General features: G+C 42.2%; 4 protein-coding genes across 9 annotated transcripts in view; 2 read left to right on the forward strand and 2 right to left on the reverse strand.

The window, feature by feature from the left end:
• The window catches only part of pitpnc1a (phosphatidylinositol transfer protein cytoplasmic 1a), a 34,911-nt gene extending 29,052 nt beyond the window's left edge, over window positions 1-5,859 (forward strand). The window contains exons 6-9 of the mRNA XM_068579358.1: window positions 1,063-1,158; window positions 2,833-2,988; window positions 3,550-3,613; window positions 4,597-5,859. Coding sequence (XP_068435459.1) covers window positions 1,063-1,158; window positions 2,833-2,988; window positions 3,550-3,613; window positions 4,597-4,907 — 627 coding nt within the window. The 3' untranslated portion in view covers window positions 4,908-5,859. The remainder of the gene's footprint in view (window positions 1-1,062; window positions 1,159-2,832; window positions 2,989-3,549; window positions 3,614-4,596) is intronic.
• Window positions 5,860-6,753: 894 nt separating this feature from the next.
• Window positions 6,754-9,920, reverse strand: slc25a19 (solute carrier family 25 member 19). Its single transcript, XM_068578908.1, has 7 exons — window positions 9,764-9,920; window positions 8,888-9,048; window positions 8,338-8,493; window positions 8,087-8,257; window positions 7,818-8,001; window positions 7,590-7,720; window positions 6,754-7,503 (listed from the first exon to the last, which is right to left on the reverse strand). Exons 2-7 carry the CDS (start codon window positions 9,017-9,019, stop codon window positions 7,288-7,290), a joined length of 990 nt encoding a protein of 329 aa, XP_068435009.1. The 5' UTR covers window positions 9,020-9,048; window positions 9,764-9,920; the 3' UTR covers window positions 6,754-7,287.
• A 679-nt stretch (window positions 9,921-10,599) lies between these two features.
• On the forward strand, window positions 10,600-15,951 carry LOC137786988 (MIF4G domain-containing protein B-like). 6 transcript variants are annotated; one of them, XM_068579153.1, is made up of 7 exons: window positions 10,600-10,901; window positions 11,620-11,741; window positions 11,880-12,004; window positions 12,306-12,461; window positions 12,689-12,703; window positions 12,842-12,946; window positions 14,207-15,951. In XM_068579153.1, exons 2-7 carry the CDS (start codon window positions 11,663-11,665, stop codon window positions 14,432-14,434), a joined length of 708 nt encoding a protein of 235 aa, XP_068435254.1. In that variant the 5' UTR covers window positions 10,600-10,901; window positions 11,620-11,662; the 3' UTR covers window positions 14,435-15,951. The 6 variants fall into 6 exon arrangements, with proteins under 6 accessions (XP_068435254.1, XP_068435256.1, XP_068435258.1 ...); XM_068579155.1 differs by having other exon boundaries at window positions 10,605-10,901; window positions 12,842-12,934; XM_068579156.1 differs by having other exon boundaries at window positions 10,608-10,901; window positions 11,895-12,004.
• On the reverse strand, window positions 15,039-17,831 carry mrps7 (mitochondrial ribosomal protein S7). Its single transcript, XM_068579160.1, has 5 exons — window positions 17,750-17,831; window positions 16,878-17,069; window positions 16,729-16,792; window positions 16,471-16,638; window positions 15,039-16,380 (listed from the first exon to the last, which is right to left on the reverse strand). The coding sequence occupies exons 1-5, from the start codon at window positions 17,791-17,793 to the stop codon at window positions 16,159-16,161; spliced, it is 690 nt and encodes a 229-aa protein (XP_068435261.1). The 5' UTR covers window positions 17,794-17,831; the 3' UTR covers window positions 15,039-16,158.
• Between the last annotated feature and the right edge of the window lie 16 nt (window positions 17,832-17,847).

Genomic DNA, 17,847 nt, shown 5'->3' on the forward strand with positions numbered 1-17,847 from the left:
ATCTTTTTGGAACATTTATGTGACTAAACATATGAAGTTATGAGACTTAGCAGCAGATCAGTCAGACCATCAATGGTTGAACATAAATAAATCATAAACAATCCACTACCGGCTGCGAAATCACAATCAACAGCTAAAAGTCACAGACATCACAGAATCATTTGATCATTTCAGCTTAATATAATAAATACTATTGGCTGGAACGTTTTTACGACATTATTTCCAATGCATGAGGTGCAGCTCACAGCAATAATACACATGTTGAGTCTCAATCTTTGTTGAAAGCACATAGCTTGATCTCCACCTTGTTCAGAGGCGTGTTATGCAATACTGCCTCGATCAAAACTGCGGCTGAAAACAAAAGACCGGAGCTCCACCTAGTGGTGGCTCGTGGGAGATGCAGAGCCCGGTATGGTTTCCCAGGCGGTCCGGATTTCACTTTTGAAGCTGATCTTAACAAGTGGAGGTGTTTTTCGAAGTGTTTTTGAAGTGTTTGCTCCTCCCGCTCTCAAGTTTGCTCTTCCTGCCACAGCCTTCACCATTTTGTGCAGTCGCTCTTTTTCTCCCTTCATTCTTCTCCCTCATCCCTTTTAATCACCTCATCATCCCTCCCACCGCCCCTTTTCTCTCTTCCGCTACACCTGTATGAACGTTTGTGGAAAGTTTGTGCTCAATTCTCTGTGACGCACATTGTTGTAAGGAGCGGAGAACTGGACGGCATTGCTTTGCTGTTCCTGTGTGAGTCAGACACAGGAAGAAATCACAGACCACACAGGGTGCGTCACATTCATCCTCGTAATTTGTTTAGTGTGTTAAAGCCAGAAGGAAGGACACCTGTGCGTTGTGATTTAAAGACCAACGAGATATATTGTGTTATTGTCAATCCGTCATACGCCTTTGAACCCTTGCTTTCCTGTGAAATACTGAACACACTTTCTGTAAGTAAGTGTGTGAAGCTGCCCCATTACAACTGTACCAAGAGACAGGGGACACCGCACCGTCACACAACATGTGTGGATTTAAATGTCCTCCTCACACTCTGAACTGTTCCCTGTCCCTCAGATCTTTTGCAGCGAGCCCAGAGACGAGGAAACAGAGGTGTGTTTCGTGGACATCGTCTATGATGAGATCCCCGAGCGCCACTACAAGGAGTCCGAGGTGAGGGGAGTCGAACCATCGACCTCATGCTACAAATACATGTTTGTACGAGTGTAGAGGAGCGAACAAATACACGCACACAGAGACAGAGGGAGGGAGGATAAAAAGGAGAGAGTAGAAGAGAGAGCATTGAGACGAACAGAGGAACAACGGGGGGGGGGAGAGGCAAACAAGGCCTCAAATGAAAAAGAAAAAGAAGGGATGGCGTGTGAGAAGATAGACAGAATAGAGTGTCAGTGTTATCTTTCTCTGGCAGCGCCAGCTTATTTTTGACCACCAGCTGGCCATCTGCCTGTTCAGAGTGATGGAAAGGCATGTTTATGTGAGGGGGAGGTGATGGGCATTAGCTGAGGTGATTTGACATTTGTCATTCGTGTGTGTGTGTGTGTGTGTGTGTGTGTGTGTGTGTGTGTGTTTGCCCGTCTGTCAGGGTGTGATGGTCATAAAAAGCTGAGCTATTAATAATCGCCAGGGGCCATGATGTCACTGCAGTGGAGTTTTATTATTGACACCCCCACTTACACACACACGGTCTTACACACACACACACACACACACACACACACACACACACACACACACACACACACACACACACACACACACATGCACACCTCTCACCAGGCTTTATGATCTTCTGCTTTTATCCTCTTAAAGCTAAAAATAGCTCAGAGATGCTGTCCAGGGTCAAATGTGGTCACATGGCCAATGCAAATATCATATGATGTTTTTTTTGCAGGCACACCTGACAATGCACACCATAGAGCAGTTTCATGAATGAAGTCAGACACCTCGAAAGCATCAATGAACAAATAGCAAGTGTGCTGTTGTTTGCTCTTTCTTTACATGCTGCACTCAGACAACAGCACAGAGTTTTCTTACACATATTAAATCTAAGGAATAAAAGATAATGGTCACAGACTTGTTTCAGATATTTCAACTCCGACGTCTAACACGTTATATTAGTTTACTGAGCTGTCAAAAGAATGCGTTGTAGATTTAACAGGGGTTAGGTGTCTATTAACTATTTACTGGCCGAGGTCACTTCCTGAAGTGTAAGGTTGCCAACAAGGACTCCAGGAGCCTGGCACAGTATCCCCGTGAAACCACAACAGACTAGCTGTTTCCCACCTGTTTCTAGTCTCTGTGCTAAGCTAAGCTAGCCGGCTGCTGCATTTAGACGTACAGACATTAGAGCAGTAGTGATTTTCTCATCCAACTCTCAGCAAAAAAAGCGTATAAGAATACCTCCATAAACTAATCAGCATATTTATAATAGTGGTATTTTAGAAGATGATTTTAAAAGGTCTGCTAACTAACGTACGACACATTTTATGCACAGGCAAATTAAACGTGCCTTTTCCACCTCCACTGTAAGTGTTTTTCCAGCAGGGCTGAAGAGAGTTGTATGACTGCACACTGTCGCAGTCAGACACACGACCCCAGGACGAATGAGCACGACAGCATAATTAGTCTCTGGGGGGCCGTGATTAATGCACGCTAAGTTTGAGAGCAGGGACTCGTGATGAATGCGGGCTCCTGTCCTTCAGGCAGGGAGGAGGAAATGTGTGTGCGAGAGATAAATGACGGGAAACAGCATTTTAATATTGTTTTAATAAAGGTTGTTTTGGTCTTACGTTCTCTCTCTCGGCTGGTTTTATCGTTGCCTTGCAGGACCTGCTTTATTTCAAGTCGAAGAAGACTAACCGAGGCCTTCTGGAGGAAGGGTGGATCAACAACCAAGAACCCATCATGTGCTCCTACAAACTGGTCACAGTCAAGTTTGAAGTCTGGGGCCTGCAGACACGCGTGGAGCAGTTTGTACACAAGGTAGGGATACAACAACAACAAGTTATTTCCGCTCAGAAATAGCCTTTCCTTGCTCAGTCCCACGGTTTGACCCTTGTAGATCAGTGTCAGTGCTTGAGGCGTTTCACTAGCAGTTGACCATGAACCAAGTCAGACGCTCCATTTTGCCCTTCTACGATATCTGCCCTGTTCACATCCCACGGATTAACTTCGACCGCCCCCCTTTGACTCAGCTGCACAGTTTAAACTCCATATCTCCCATTTCCAAAATGCATTTCACCTGGCCTTCCAAAGCGTCAGTCCCTGAGGTGAACCGTCTCTGTGCTCTCCTTGCCCGAGGCCCACGCACACACACAGTCAGGACCATTACTGACACGGTAACACTCATGCTAATCACATACCTCAAGGGGTGAACGGAAATATTTAGAACAATAAAATGTTTTGGAACGACCTTCAGAGTTACCGCGTTGTGATTCACATCCTCTCTCCTTGAACTCCCTCTGTACCTCTTTATCTTTCTCCATGTGTCATCTTGTGCCTCGTCTGCTTCCTCTTCCTCTCTCTTTGTCTTATTCTGCCCAGGTGATTCGAGATGTCCTGCTTCTAGGACACAGGCAGGCCTTCGCTTGGGTGGATGAGTGGATCGGTGAGTTTGTTAGAGACGGCACTGCTGATGAAACCTTGGTTGCTTTTGTTTGTAGACGTCGACTCATCTCAAGATTATAGTTAGATTGTAGTTAGGTAAAATCAGAACAACGTTCTCTTACCGTTTCAGCCCCATCTGTGTGGGTAAAACTCAAAGTATACTTCATAAAAAGTTTAGAAATGATGATGAATAATGCAAATATGTCTTTTAAGGTCCAGCAAGGCCATTTGTACTTTGTATTTTGCCTTGTGATTTCAAAAATGGAATGGTTTACCCCTGCGTTTCATACCTACACCTGTTATTTATACATTATTGTATCACAGTGCCCTCGACAGTATTCTTTAAACATTTATAAAGATGACAATCTCTCCAAATGGATGGAGGACTTTAAAACGTTTTGTGCTGTTGTTCAGCATTTAATCCAATAATGATAACGACATGATGGTGCCATTTAAATCCATTTGCGTCAGAAATCCAGTGAGCACTTTCTGATACTTCAAGCTGACACTTCTAGACTTTCATGTTTGGACTAATTCCTGTTGATTGCCACATTTCCAGCTGAATTGTGCTGTTTGGGGTCTTGTTAAGTGTTTTGTATTTCATGACAGTGAAAGGTCTTCTAAATGAATGAGGTTATCTAATGAGATTTGAGTTTTTCATTTGTATTGAAAGGTTCACAGCTTTCAACTGCGGTACTCTCTTTTCATCTCCACTATGTCATGATTCATTTCACACCTCCTCTGAGCCATTATTATTTAATTAGCTTTCAAGCCACTGTGCGACAGGCAACCGATCATACGCGACAGTCTATTACTGTCAGTATTTATTGTCCTGCTTTTCTCTCGTTACGTGACATAGAACTGTGAAACAATAATTGGACTGTTAGTGAAGTAAAACCACAGCCAACGTCCGTTTGATTTGTCCATATGTTAATCACAACCGGACAAAGTGTCACTGCCAAAGTGTGTAATCCATCCCCGCAGACATGACCATGGAGGAAGTCAGAGAGTACGAGAGAGCCACACAAGAAGCCACCAACCTGAAGATTGGCACCTTCCCCCCGGCCATCTCCATCTCCGAGACCCCCCTGCCGTCCAGCGCCCGCAGCGGCCCCAGCAGCGCCCCGACCACTCCCCTCTCCACCGAAGCCCCAGAGTTCCTGTCGGTGCCGAAGGAGCGCCCCAGGAAGAAGTCCGCTCCGGAGACCTTGACCTTGCCGGATCCGGGCCGGAGGGATTCGCTCTTCAAACTGCCCAGCTTTTTCTCCTGGAACTCCAGTCCGCAGCCCGAATGAAAAGCGGGGCCGCGCCACTCACTGGTGAACGCCTTCGACCTGTGGATCAGTGGAGGATGCCACAATGCCCCCCTCAGCCAGCTGAAGTGAAGGAGACTTTTCACTGTCCTGGTGGTCCAAGCCCCCTCAGCAGACTCGCCGGTGTTTCAGCAAAAGCCAACAGGTTCAGACAGGCCCGCCTGATCTCCATAGCAAAAAGTCCGGTGAGGTGTAACGGTATAGTGCGTCCTATTGAGAGTCTAGCAAAAGCAGCTGGAGGCTCCTCATCCTCCTTTTAGACCGACAGCATCATGCATCAGACACTATTAGTCAGATTGAGTGTAGTGTACATTCCTGGAAATGTTTTGATCCCACAGATTGCTTTCTGTGTTGACGAGGTATGTTGCGGTGCCGTCCATATAATAATCTTTACATGTACAGAATTTGTTTTGTTTTTTTTTCCGCTTCAAGCATCGGAGTCTCTGGCTTTGTTACCTGGACCTAGTGGTTCGACGTATCTATTTATGTGGTCAAGCCTTCACCACAGTCTCGGTGGCCACCGTATCAGTTGAGTATTCTGGTTTTCACAGTCGGGTGTAAGGTGATTGTGTATTCTTGTATATATTGTATGATCTATATCTAACCGGTGCATTGTCATTATTTAAAAAAAAAAAAAAGATTATCATACCCAGTGATGGTGCTGCTATGAACTTGTATTTCTTCTTTAAATGTTTATTATAGTAGGTACAATGTATGTAAATGACTTGTGTAATTGCATGATTTTAACTGAATATTACATTTATTAGCTTGGTCTTACACTTGATGTTGTTGTGTTTTTGCAGACCGGTCATGTGGTTTGCGTGTTGTTTTGCTTCTTCATTCATTTCAACTGTATTCATATTTTTTTGTCATACTGTTGATGGGTTTTGTATCCAGTAAATTTAATTAAAATTCAAACCTGATACATCCATAATTGCATGAGATGTCCCCTTGTTCCCTCGGCTTCTCATTACAACAAAACATCCTGAACTGAAGAGTTCAGACACGCTTTAATGCAAACGGATAAATTACAGTTGGGACACCATGTGGTTTATTTATTGAAGTGTGTATGTAAGAAAAAACAAAAGGGAAATTTAATATTTATACGTCAGAAGACAAAAGCAGATCTAATATTTTTCTAGGGCACAGCCACACAAGACATTGCGGAAGCATATTGCAATAAACAACATGGTCTCCTGAAACATTAAGCATTTTAGATGCATAGAATAAAAACACGATCTCCACATGGACTGAAGGAGGAGCTCAACTTAAATGTTTCAAGCACTACGGTTATTTAGTTTTGATATAATTTGCTGGAAGTAAAATTTGCATTGTAACATTGTTTTGCTCTTTTTCCCTTGACTTAATTTAACCACAAGATGGCGCCATAATGTGTAAAGCATACACGGGAGGCAAGGCGACGCAGGTGATACATTCAGTATGTGGACTTGATTCCAATGATGAGATTATCCTCTCGGATGTCCTGTGTTTTAAACTGAATATAAAACCTTTGCCAACCGGCGTTATTGCTCCCAATGAAGACAAATGTTGAGACATTAGGGGTAAATTAAATTAAATGAACAAGTGTGTGTGCGGTCCGAAACAAGTCATAATGCATTTTTACCTCATTTAATGCCACAGCAACCTGAGAGGACCATTTAAAATCCAGTGTGAGTCTGACTCTAAGCCACATCTATGTGTTCTTTAATAATACTGCACAAGTTAATACTTAGAAAAACACACTGCTGCCGGTGTTCATGTATCCTCTTGACAACTCATCAGTAATATCAATAACCAGGGTGGCAAACTCATGAGCACTGAATCTTGCTAATTTTATAAACGCCATTTATTTAGAAAATAATAAGCTTAAAGTGTTGGATAGACATGTCAGCAAACCCACTTTTGACACATATTTTCCCAACAGTCAAAAGCATGCCGTACAAAATAAAATAAATATTCCACATTTTTGTCACAACAAATTCAGCAAATTTTGGTGAATACACATCTTCCAGTTGAATGTCTAGATGTCCAGAAAATGTGAGTCAACATTGGCAAAGTTAGGAATACATCAGAGCATAAAATGTGCAAAGTTCAGTTTGATCAAAAGCAATAATCTGCACCTTTTTAAAAAACCCTATGATATTAAATACATACAAAAGATCCCTGCTTATACAACACAAGGTGGAACGACAGTACAAAAACAAGTAAAATTAGGTCATATTCTCTGATCCTTCCATGTAAACACAGCCAACACCTCCACTCATTCGACCCAGTTGATAAAAAAAAAAAGTGTTAAGTGCAAGAAAAGAAGGGTTTATTCCTGATGGGCATGATTGTGCCTTCATTACTTTTCTTTCCTTCACTATGTTTCCTCTCGGTCTTCGGCGAGGCCATTTGTTCTCTGTCTCTGCTTGAGGCTACGCATGCCATTGAGGAACACTTCATACCAAAAGAAGGTGAAGCCTGTTGACATTGCAGCCTTCACAAGGCTGGGAGAGAGGCCTTTGAAAAAGCCTCGGACGCCCTCCTCCTTGGCTATCTGAACCATGCAGTCCACCAGGCCTTTGTAGCTCCGCACCTGCACACGAGAAACAGATCATATTACGGACACATGCGACGTAGATGTGTCCCCAGGTATGAGAAACATGTCGCTGAGGAGCTCACCTGTCCAAACTGAACTCTGGCTGCCTCAAAGCCTCCCACCTGCAGTCTCTTCTTGAAGAGGTCAAAGGGGTATGTGATTGTTTTGCTGATAATTCCAGCTCCACTGCCACAAACCAGGCTTCTCAGGTGCCCTAAAGTGTTTGGGAGTGAGGGGGGGGGGGGGGCATATGTAGAAATTAAATGTCAAGCTGGAAATAATTCACATGCTTTATGTGCCACCATCTCTACCTCCTAAGTTTCCAGTTTCTTTGGGTGGTGGAGGCAACAGTTTCTTAAAGACATTGTAGAAGAAGAACTGCAGCCCAGCGTATGGAAACACCGCCACCAGCGTTGGACACAGGCCGCGGTAAAATGTCAACACGCCCTCCGAGCGGTACATTGTGGACACGGCATGGCGAAGGTTCCTGTACACCTGAGAGGAAGGAAGAAGCGTTACATATGACTTGGAGTTCATTAAGTTAAATACCGGCCAAAGTTTGCCCATTTTGAATTTCCACCTTGGTTTGTCCTTGAGCTGCAAAACGTGTCCGCAGTGTGTCCAGAGGCTGGCAGACCACAGTCGCCGAGCACGCAGCCAAGCCGCCACATACGAAGTGAACTCCTGCTGTCTGGCCGTCGTACAGCGTTGACTTGTGGACCAACTCCGTCAGAAACTCAAAACTAGCAAACTGCAAAGCACAGGTACGCAGTTATTTAAAACATGTAGATACAGGTTATCAGGTTGGTTTGAAAAGGTCTCCGGCGCTACCTGGACAGCCCCAAAGCAGATGGAGAGGAGCTGAGCAGGGACGTGGCCCTTCCAGAAAGCAGAGAGTCCCTCCTCTGAATAAATGCACCGGGATGCCTGAAATAACCCCTGGTACTTTCCCTCAGGCATCTGTGAAGACACACGCTCAATCTGCAGCTGTGGGGTAAAAAAAATACGGACGAACAGACAGGAAGCAAACAGCACGATTACTCACAAGAGTTCAGCTGCTGAAATGAGGCGGAGAGGGTAAAGATTCAAGCCAACAACTGATGAGACACCAATGTACTTTTAATCTACGTTACTATCACTTTGTGGGGTTTCAAATACACTTTAGTATGCCGGTACTGTACATGAACATAAAGTATACTTCACAGCTTGAAGTGTGAAAACATTGATAAATCAATGATGATACATTATTAATAATTCAAAAGTAGAGGTACAATGTATTTAGCTTTGGTTTAAATATCTTTTGAGTTTTATTTTGTCAGCGCCTCGTTGCGGCCGTGACCCCTGACCCCCACACACAGTAAGTAGTCTCACACATCGTTACCTGAAATCTGATTTTAAGCACATCAAGGGGGCTGATGAGCGCCCGGGTGACCATGCCAGCCACTGACCCAGACAGGGCGGCCTCCTCTGGGGAGTGGGCTGCATCCTGAGCCCCGGGGTTATAGCCCACCATGTCTCCTCAGGGTCTGATTCCTGTTAACACTGCAGAAATGATGAAATACTCTGTTAGTGGATTCAAGTGGATTATGAAGTTGACAAACTTAGGGTCGAAAACAGGCTGTGTGAGCCATGAAATTACTTGACAACACCTTGAAATGTATGTTTGGTGAAATATATGTTTGGTACGTAAAAATCCACACACGACACAGTATTAACAAATAAATGTACTTGCGATGCAGAATGCCCCCTTCCAGAGGACAAAAAGCTTTACATTTAACATCACACAGACATCTGGTGTTCAGAAGTATTCAAAACTTTATTTTATTGACTTCCAGACTGTTTGGAAATTAAAGGAACTATTCTCGATCCGTCTTGAAGTAATATGGGGTGTCTCGTAAACCCAGAAGTCGTATGCATAACAAACCATTAGCAACATAATTCCTTCATATGTACTTTTGAGTCTGCAGAGGTTTGTGGCACATCTTCCTCGATGGGCATTTTAGAAGGCTAAACTATTGTAAAAACATCAATATCTGGAGAAAATAACATTGTCAAGACAAAATACAATAAAATATATGAAGACTAGCAACCCGCAGCGGGGAACATAGTATAAATATTATGGTATACCATATAAAGTTATGTAAAGATATAGGATAGAGGACATGCAGTGGGACCTTGGGGCTAGCTAAGCTAAGCTAACAACAACAACATCAGGCGGTACCTTTGAGCAGCTCTGACGCGGGAAACAGGCACTTACCTTAAAGTTAAAGTCCTTCATGAATTAAACTTCAGTCCTGAACCCGACACGTCCAGTCCAACTATAATGGGACAAGGCAGGTTTCTTCTCACGGATGATGCACTGAACGTCACAATTTGTAAGCATCACTTCCGGCTGAGACGGACTCCACCTTTCAAAGCAGAAATATCACGACAAGATCAATCACTGACTCGCTTCAACGCACCGGAAATAATGCAGGTATCATGAACATACGCGTCACATATTTAGTAACAACCCTTTTGATTCCTAAAATGCAGATGATATGACTGTGCAATGTTGCCAAATAGTCTTTATGGCATATGTAAATGTTCATTAAAGGTTACTAATAAATACAACAGCTGAAATTGTATTTACAGTGTAAAGTGACAAAACATATCAATGCAACTGGTCCCCGTCCAGCCGCGAGATAACTTGTATTTTCAGATTGATCTCTGGCACTTACCATTGCCATATACATCCACTGTTATTTGAAGCCTATTTTCGTGAATCTTCATAAATGGATTTAAATGAATTTATTCTGATTCAATTAAAAAAAAGTTTTCTTTGCAACTTGCAATTTTTGTTTGCAACTTCCTATAATTCATGAACATTATTTATATTGTTTATTCATTTAATGTAATTATTTATAATTATATAGAAGTAATGATGTTACACACTCCGGTACAACAGGTGGCGTTCTGCACCTTAAACGTTGGATTGTAGTCAGCCAAAATAGTAAAAAGAAGAAGAATAACAAGCAGACGCAATAGGATTATCCAGAGCCGTTTAAGGAAAGTCACGTTATCTCCATTTATTTTGCATCTCTTAATACAGCTCTGGGATTACATAAATACCGTGTGTGATGATAAAATAAAAAGATAAAGTTTAAAATGTTAGTAAAAGTGTTGAGTAGCCCCGTGACTACGATAATAGGGACTTTACTGCTGATCCAAATGCAAATAGCCCTCTTTTCCTTCGTCGTTACGTTATTTTAGAAGAGAGGCAGGGATCCATCTTGCCTCAATGCCTCAGCTTTGAAAGGCTAACGTCCGCTTACATCCACCCAAGTGGGATGACCAGTCTAGGTGTAAAGAAGTGGAGTGAATATAGGGAATTTTTCGCACATTATTTTCGAAATGTAAGTAACTGGCTTTGGCTTTTCGGTTGACTCTTTACGTGACATTACCTAACGTTACTCCGTTTCATTGTTTTGGGCGGGGGCTGTAACGTAACTAACACATGTAGGTTCGATAAAAAAAACTTGACGTTAACTCGTCTCAACGACAACGGCAACGTTAGGTTTCTCCTATTGAGCAGAAGCACACGAGCTACACAACGTTAGAGTATATCAGTTGACGCCAGCTAGTGAAGTAGTGTGTTGACCTACTGGCTGACTCACACTACATTTGCCCGGTTATACCAAAATAACGTTCACGTTACACACCTTGACGTGTAGCCGGAATCATGTCACGTGAGTGTAAGTTACATGTGATTGGCTTGTGGTTAATTGTATAAATGGCTCCCAATGTAAAACAAAAAACAAAAAAACTACAATGTATTCAATCTGTGTATTTGTGGTACTGGGACGGTGACCTCTCGGGTGACCCCAGTTGGCCTGTGTAATCCCTCCTATCCCTCAGTGAATGAGCTGCAGGCAGCAGTCAGTTTGATGACAGTGCACAATTTTGTTATTGTTGCCACACATTGTTCTGCTGTCTGTCTGTAACGTTGATGTATTTCGTGCCCTGGCTTGAAGCAAACCCTCACGGTGTGCGTAGAGTTGCATTTAGTTTTAACACACCAGTTATAGTTTAAACCCTCTAAAATGCAGTAAACAAATTGTCTGATCTTTACAGCGTGACTGCTCTTGGGTGTTATTTGGGTGCAATACCATCTGTGATGGAAAACCCTACTGATGACTACAAGATCCAGTCATTCGACCTGGACACGCAGATGTTGCTGAAAACAGCCTTGAAAGGTGAGCATGTTACTGTCTTCTTATTACTTAGAATTTCACCATCAGGTCAATGTTGCAAACAATTTTAATATTTTTTTTAAGGTTTCCTGCAGTCAGCATCCTCTGTGTGGTAAATAATCAGCATTTGTGTAAATGCAGTTTTGTTTCTTTCAGATCCAAGTTCAGTGAACCTGGTGAAGGTATCCAATGTCATCGTAGATCAGTCTTTAAAGGACCAGGTTTTCAGCAAAGAGGCCGGACGAATTTGCTACACCATCGTGCAGGTCCATGCTGTTTTTGTTACTTCATTTACCTCCACACAGTTTGACAGTATTTGTCGTCTACGTTAGTTTCTTTAATCAAGACACCTGAGAACCCCTGAGAACAAGGGATTGAAGAAACCAGAGCAGAACTTGAACATCTCCTTAAGTCTGTTAACCAATTTCTTAATCCAATTCCCTTATTAATGCTTAACTGGTAGTTTACACTCAAGCAACAGGAGGCTCTTAAGCCAGCTTACTTACATCGCTGTGTTTCCTAACTTTTTGTCCATACTCCACCTTCTATCTTGGTCTCATCGTGCAGGCCGAGGCCAAGCAGAACAATGGAAGTGTGTTCAGGAGGAACATGTTGAACCGCCTCCAGCAGGAGTTCAAGAACCGCGAGGAGATGAGGGGGCGCTCTCTGCAGGAGTGGGTGTGCTACGTCACATTCATCTGTAACGTCTTCGACTACCTCAAAGTAAGTGATTGTCACTTCCCCTTAAGATGTGTTTAAACTCAATCAAGTTAGCTTGTTGTCTTCATCAATAATACAGAGTGGCATTGCTTAATGACTCTGGATCAAAGTAAAAACACCTCTTGTTGTGTGGTAATGTAAGTGTTAAATATGTCAGTGGTGTGGCCCCAGTTCACTCTCACAGTGACTCTGGTTTCAACCTTGATAATGGCCATTGTTGTTTTGCACAGGTCAACTCTCTTGGGGTGAGTCAGTGCTCATTTTTCACTTCAGTTGAAAGGGAAGTTAAATTACTGACACAACACAGCTATGAACGTTTTAGTCTTTAACTTTGACATTCAGCTGCTGTAAGCAGTATCTATGTTTTTTTTCTTGACATTTAGGTGAATAACATGCCAATGGTGGCGCTGGTCCATCCTGTGTATGACTGCCTGATCCGGCTAGCCAAACCAGATGCTCTAATGAATGAAGAGGAGGTGAGAAAGAATGTTAGTTATTTTGTCTTCTCTTGTTCAGTTTATTAGTTTAGATGTAACATATTTTTTCTCAGTAAACTTTTGGTATGATGATGGATATCCTGCATGTCATTTAATTGTTTTTCACACCCTCCCGGTGTTTAAGCTTTGTCCTGGTCAACCTCAGCAGGCTGACATGGGAAGGTCGTTAGCTTGATTAGGCTCACCTGGGCCGTTAAGCAATGAACTGGCCTTGTGATCGCCCATTACACGGTTGACATTCACCCTAACCTCGCTGTCGTTTGTTTTTGCGCCTTCAAAACCTCCACATGCCACACATCCATGCATTGTTGATACTGCTGTTGAGTTATCTATACATTCCATTCATTTGAGTTAACTGTAGTTTAATAAATTCTGTTGGTTATTAAGTGCATAGTCTCCTTTTCACATTCCCTGAGCCAGTTCTGACTGATGGGAGCATCGGTTGGGATTCAAACCCATTTGGACAGGTTAAATCCAGCCAAAAGCTAATCACGACTTTGTTAAAGGAAACAAGGAAACAAGTGTGTTATCTAATAGTGTCATCAGGTTGGCAGTAAATGTTATCTAACTAGTGGTAATGTTATCTCCCAGCGTCGAGGAGGCTGTGCTGGCCGACAGGGGCAGGCCGTTAGCTTGATGAGGCTCACCTGGAGTCGAGAGCTATGAAGCCCGGTTGATAGTCCCTCTGCCTCATTGTCTTTTGTGATATTGCTGATTTCATTGTTGAATTGTCCTTATTAACATAAATTGGGTTGGTTTTAAGTTTCACCTTATATGGACTCCCTTCTTGTCACATTCCCGGAGCAAATCTGTGACATTGTGCAACAAATATTTAGGAGAAATTCTGATTTCTTATGACAAATCTTGGGTCACAGGCAGTGGTAGCAATATGTCTCTCATGTTTAACTTTGAGAAATAATTTAAACTGAGGTGCAGAACGTTGTGTCCATTAAAGCTAAAACACATGCACAACTCTTCTCTAGTGCAATGTGTTTTATTCACAAATGATTTCGACAGTGTCTGAGGCCATTTCCTTATTGTAATGAAACTCCATCGATCTGTCATGCAAAATTTTATCCCTACTTTTTTTCAATACAATCAAAGTTAAATTGAATATTGTTATACATTCCTTTTGATTCAGAGATTGTTTTTTTTTTAATCAGACACAAGAACATGTAAGGAAACCAAACTTGACAAGGGCGTCATTATTTACCCACAAGTCACTGACATGCCCTCCACCTCCCTCTGCAGGTGGACTGTCTGGTGCTGCAGCTGCATCGCATCGGAGAGCAGCTGGAGAAGGTGAACAGCCCGCGGATGGACGAGCTGTTCTTCCTGTTGCGGGACGGCTTTCTGCTCCAGGAGGGCCTGAGCTCGATGGCCCGGCTTCTGCTGCTGGAGATCCTGGAGTTCAGAGCCGGAGGCTGGTTGCTCAGCGGCACGGCTCACAAGTACTACTACAGCGAAATCGCTGACTAAGATTGTCGTGTGGATAGAGCAGCTGCTTCTGCAGTTGCGTTAGCCAAACTTCAAGGGTCTTGGATACCTCTCTTTAGTCTCTTCTGATTATACAACCAGCAAATTTCTGAAGGATGTCAACATCTTCCAGGAAAGGAGGGATTTGAGAAGATGGTGGTTCAAAAACTGTAAAAACACTTTTTGATTTGGCTGAATTGTTTCCACGTTGAGACAGACATGGTGCCGTGGATGTTGAATGTGCAATAAGTTCACAAGGCGTTGAAGTTAAGTTATCGAGGTTTAGGCACATTCAGGTACACTTGGTTTGAAAGTAGCTGAATATGTTTTTATTTATTCTGTATTGATCTTGCGGGCGTTCCTGTTTTGAAGAAGTCCAACCTATTTTTTACCAAATCCAGAGGACTTGGAACAGACCTTCCAGTAAGATACACGCTGATTTGGTCTTTAATTTACTTTTTATTGTTGTGTGACCAAATTTAATTGAAAATCTATATTTTAATAATTGAGTTGACTTTTTTTGTGGAATTGACCTTTCTCAAAAGATTTGAATTGCTGTTTCAAGGAATTTTCTGCCTCATTTGTCATGTAGGAGTCCTGTGTTACTGATTAGTTACATTTGTTTTGTGAGGCGGTTTTAATGACATAAAGTGATGTCTTCAGTCGGGGATCTTTATTTTTTTAATTTTTTGTTACGGCTCAACTAATACATAATAAACAAGGAGCTTAGTTACAGTTAATATTCTAACTTGTTTGTACAGGTATCCAACACATTACTGGATTCACAAGTTTAATTTTCAAACAACTCGTGCCAATATAACAGCATTATGTCTTAATCAAACAATTTATTTGTTCATCATATCTTGTATAGTTTATCTGAATCTGAAAAATATCTAGGAACTAAAATTATCAAATAAATCTTGTGCAGTAAAAAGTACAATATTTACCTCAATTTTTCTTCAGTAAATGTGCAACCCTGCTGGATAAATGTTTAATTATTTTCCCTTAAGGAATACGCAGGTTGGTTATAAGTATAAAACCAGGAGAGAAGTCATTTTCAGCACCACCAGCACTGGTTACACTATTATGTAGCTGAGCTCCGTTTCACTGTATCTGTAATTATATGTATATAGTTAAATGTTAAAATAAATGTGGCAGACAGACTAACCTCAATGTTAGAAAATTATTCAAATAAAAGTCAGCCATTGCCAAGATAAAGAAACGTTGCATTATATTCCCCCTGGTACCTTTTTCTAGTTCATTGGCGATTTCAGTTAAATATTTTTCACCTCCTTCAGACCAAGTTGATAAAGCAAAGGTGTTCAAAGATGTGTGAAACTGACCCTAAAGGTTAAATTAGTCCCTTAATGACGGGGCGCAGTGCTGACTGCAATATTCGTTCATATATTTTATTACACTGTTGTAACATTTTTACATTTCTCAATTCCATTTTTTATGATTGGGTTGTACATTGAATACAAATGTATTTGTTCTAATAAATCTTGGAAGTTTTTCCTTAATTGTGTGTTTATTATCAAGACAGTTAAGCACATCTGTGTAGTACACAATGCAGTTTCTCATTACAAAAAGTGATGGCAGTCCAGGTCACCCTTTGTATATCACTGTCGTCCTTCCAACAAAGGATTTTCATGGAGTTCGTTATTTACAGAAACGCTTTGAGGAGCAAAATGGGTCACTAAATGTCTTTTGAGTCTTATTGTTTAATTCTACCACCAGCGGTAGTGAGCGTAGGCTCGGTTGGATTCGGCCATCTTGTGTAGCTCAAACTTCTTCTTGATAACGTTGCCGTCCTTCACAGATGCTGCCAGCAGTTCCTGGGAAAGCTTTTCATACATGTGCATGCGTCGATGTTTGTTTTCCCGGCACTCGGTGATCATCCATTTCATGGCGAGGTAACGACGGCGGTTGTCTGTAAGAGGGATGGGCACCTGGGTGGAGACGAGGGAGAAAACGGAATATAATTAGACTTTGTTTACTCCCTCGGATCAAAGCATGCATCGATCGGCCCCACCACTCACCTGGTAGTACTTTCCACCTTTCTGGATACTAGCCAGCCCAACGTCAGGCTTGCAGTTCTCTATAGCCTGGTGGAAAATGGCGTAGGGGTTACACTCTATCTCCTCCTTCTTCCCTTCTGGAGCTTTGTGGTATTTCTCAACCTGTTTCCTCTTCATGCTCTCCAACGTCTGGAAGCAGAGAGGGAGAGAGAGAGAGCGCTTTTGGTAACTTGTATACTATTAGACACAGCAAATCTTTGAGACTGTTTGCTCGCTTACGTCTGTCATGATCTCTCTGGCCAAAATCTTGTTCCCGTCAGTCATCATCATGTTGATAAATTTGCTGAAAAGCAAAGAGGAGCATTATGTCACAAAGCTTTGACTGAAGACGTGACGCCCTCCTACAGAGAGTTGGGATGTCGTTGTACCTGAGGACTGGGTCACTGAAAACAGAGCTGCTGACTCCACTGGTTGCTGCCTTGATGGGTCGGACCGCTTTGAGCTCCCGCTGCGCCTTATCCTCGGCACTCAGCTCCGTCTCCGGTGTGCTGTAGGCCTCCTTCCTGACCTCTGGCTCCAGATAGTATGGGTTGTATCTGCTCCATCTCACCATAAACACTCTGCAAACAAAGGATGCGAGAGAGCGACGTTTAAAAAATTACTCAAAAGGGTTTATGTGTGTGTGTGAGGACGGGAGATCCATTTCAAAAGTAGTAGACCAAAACCAAAATAGTGTATTCATTAAAAAGTATCTGGGCATTCATTTAAAATAAAAAAAAGTTAGTCATATATTTTAAAAAAAAGAGTTTTTTAGATTTCACCTGTGTCAGGAATGCTTTAGGTTGAAACAAAACTTCATTGGTCAAACACAGTTGAATCCGTCCTGTCAGAATCTTGCAACGTGCAATACATTGAAGGATTAAATGAACCATACATTATATTTTGGTCACTTTGGTGGAAGTTATCCGTTGACTGCTTAAAAAAGCTTTACACTAATTACAGTAGCAAATTGATAATAAACTTAAAATACATTTGATCTATATAGCACCTTTAATTTACAAAATGCAGCTCAACGTGGTTCACAAGAGGATAAAAAAAAATGCATAAAAGCATTTAGACGTATAAGAAGCAAAAAAAAAACATGAAGCAACATTCGCGTTGCCAGATATTAGCGCAAACGCATAATTTACATTGCTCCGATCCTGGATTGCAGTGAAATTTCGCCCGTAGCACAACACTATAAAACAGATAGCGAACACAACCTGTTAATGTGTTCGTGTCTTTATAAAATGAGAATTACCTTGGTGTCCAAGGTTTAAGTAATCCTGTGATGGAAGCAGCCATCTTGAAAACGTGAGTGTCAGTTAGGACCCCAGGTTAGTACGTCCTGCAGATGCC

Source organism: Clinocottus analis, unplaced genomic scaffold (genome assembly GCF_023055335.1).
Source record: "Clinocottus analis isolate CAN_PGR_092001 unplaced genomic scaffold, fCliAna1.0.p SCAF_16, whole genome shotgun sequence".
In the NCBI taxonomy this organism is placed as follows: domain Eukaryota; kingdom Metazoa; phylum Chordata; class Actinopteri; order Perciformes; family Cottidae; genus Clinocottus; species Clinocottus analis.

Bases quoted from the DNA above. Each gene is read 5' to 3' on its own strand.
- slc25a19 (XM_068578908.1), bottom strand. From the start codon at position 9,019: ATGGTGGGCTATAACCCCGGGGCTCAGGATGCAGCCCACTCCCCAGAG. The intron at 8,494-8,887 runs GTAACGATGTGT...TTTACCCCACAG, and splicing joins TGCTTAAAATCAGATTTCAG to CTGCAGATTGAGCGTGTGTC. The intron at 8,002-8,086 runs GTGGAAATTCAA...CCTTCCTCTCAG, and splicing joins CAGCTCAAGGACAAACCAAG to GTGTACAGGAACCTTCGCCA.
- LOC137786988 (XM_068579153.1), top strand. From the start codon at position 11,663: ATGGAAAACCCTACTGATGACTACAAGATCCAGTCATTCGACCTGGAC. The intron at 12,005-12,305 runs GTCCATGCTGTT...CTCATCGTGCAG, and splicing joins TTTGCTACACCATCGTGCAG to GCCGAGGCCAAGCAGAACAA. The intron at 12,947-14,206 runs GTTAGTTATTTT...CTCCCTCTGCAG, and splicing joins AAGAGGAGGTGAGAAAGAAT to GTGGACTGTCTGGTGCTGCA.
- mrps7 (XM_068579160.1), bottom strand. From the start codon at position 17,793: ATGGCTGCTTCCATCACAGGATTACTTAAACCTTGGACACCAAG. The intron at 17,070-17,749 runs GTAATTCTCATT...CTTTGTTTGCAG, and splicing joins CTTAAACCTTGGACACCAAG to AGTGTTTATGGTGAGATGGA. The intron at 16,793-16,877 runs GTACAACGACAT...TTTGCTTTTCAG, and splicing joins TTCAGTGACCCAGTCCTCAG to CAAATTTATCAACATGATGA.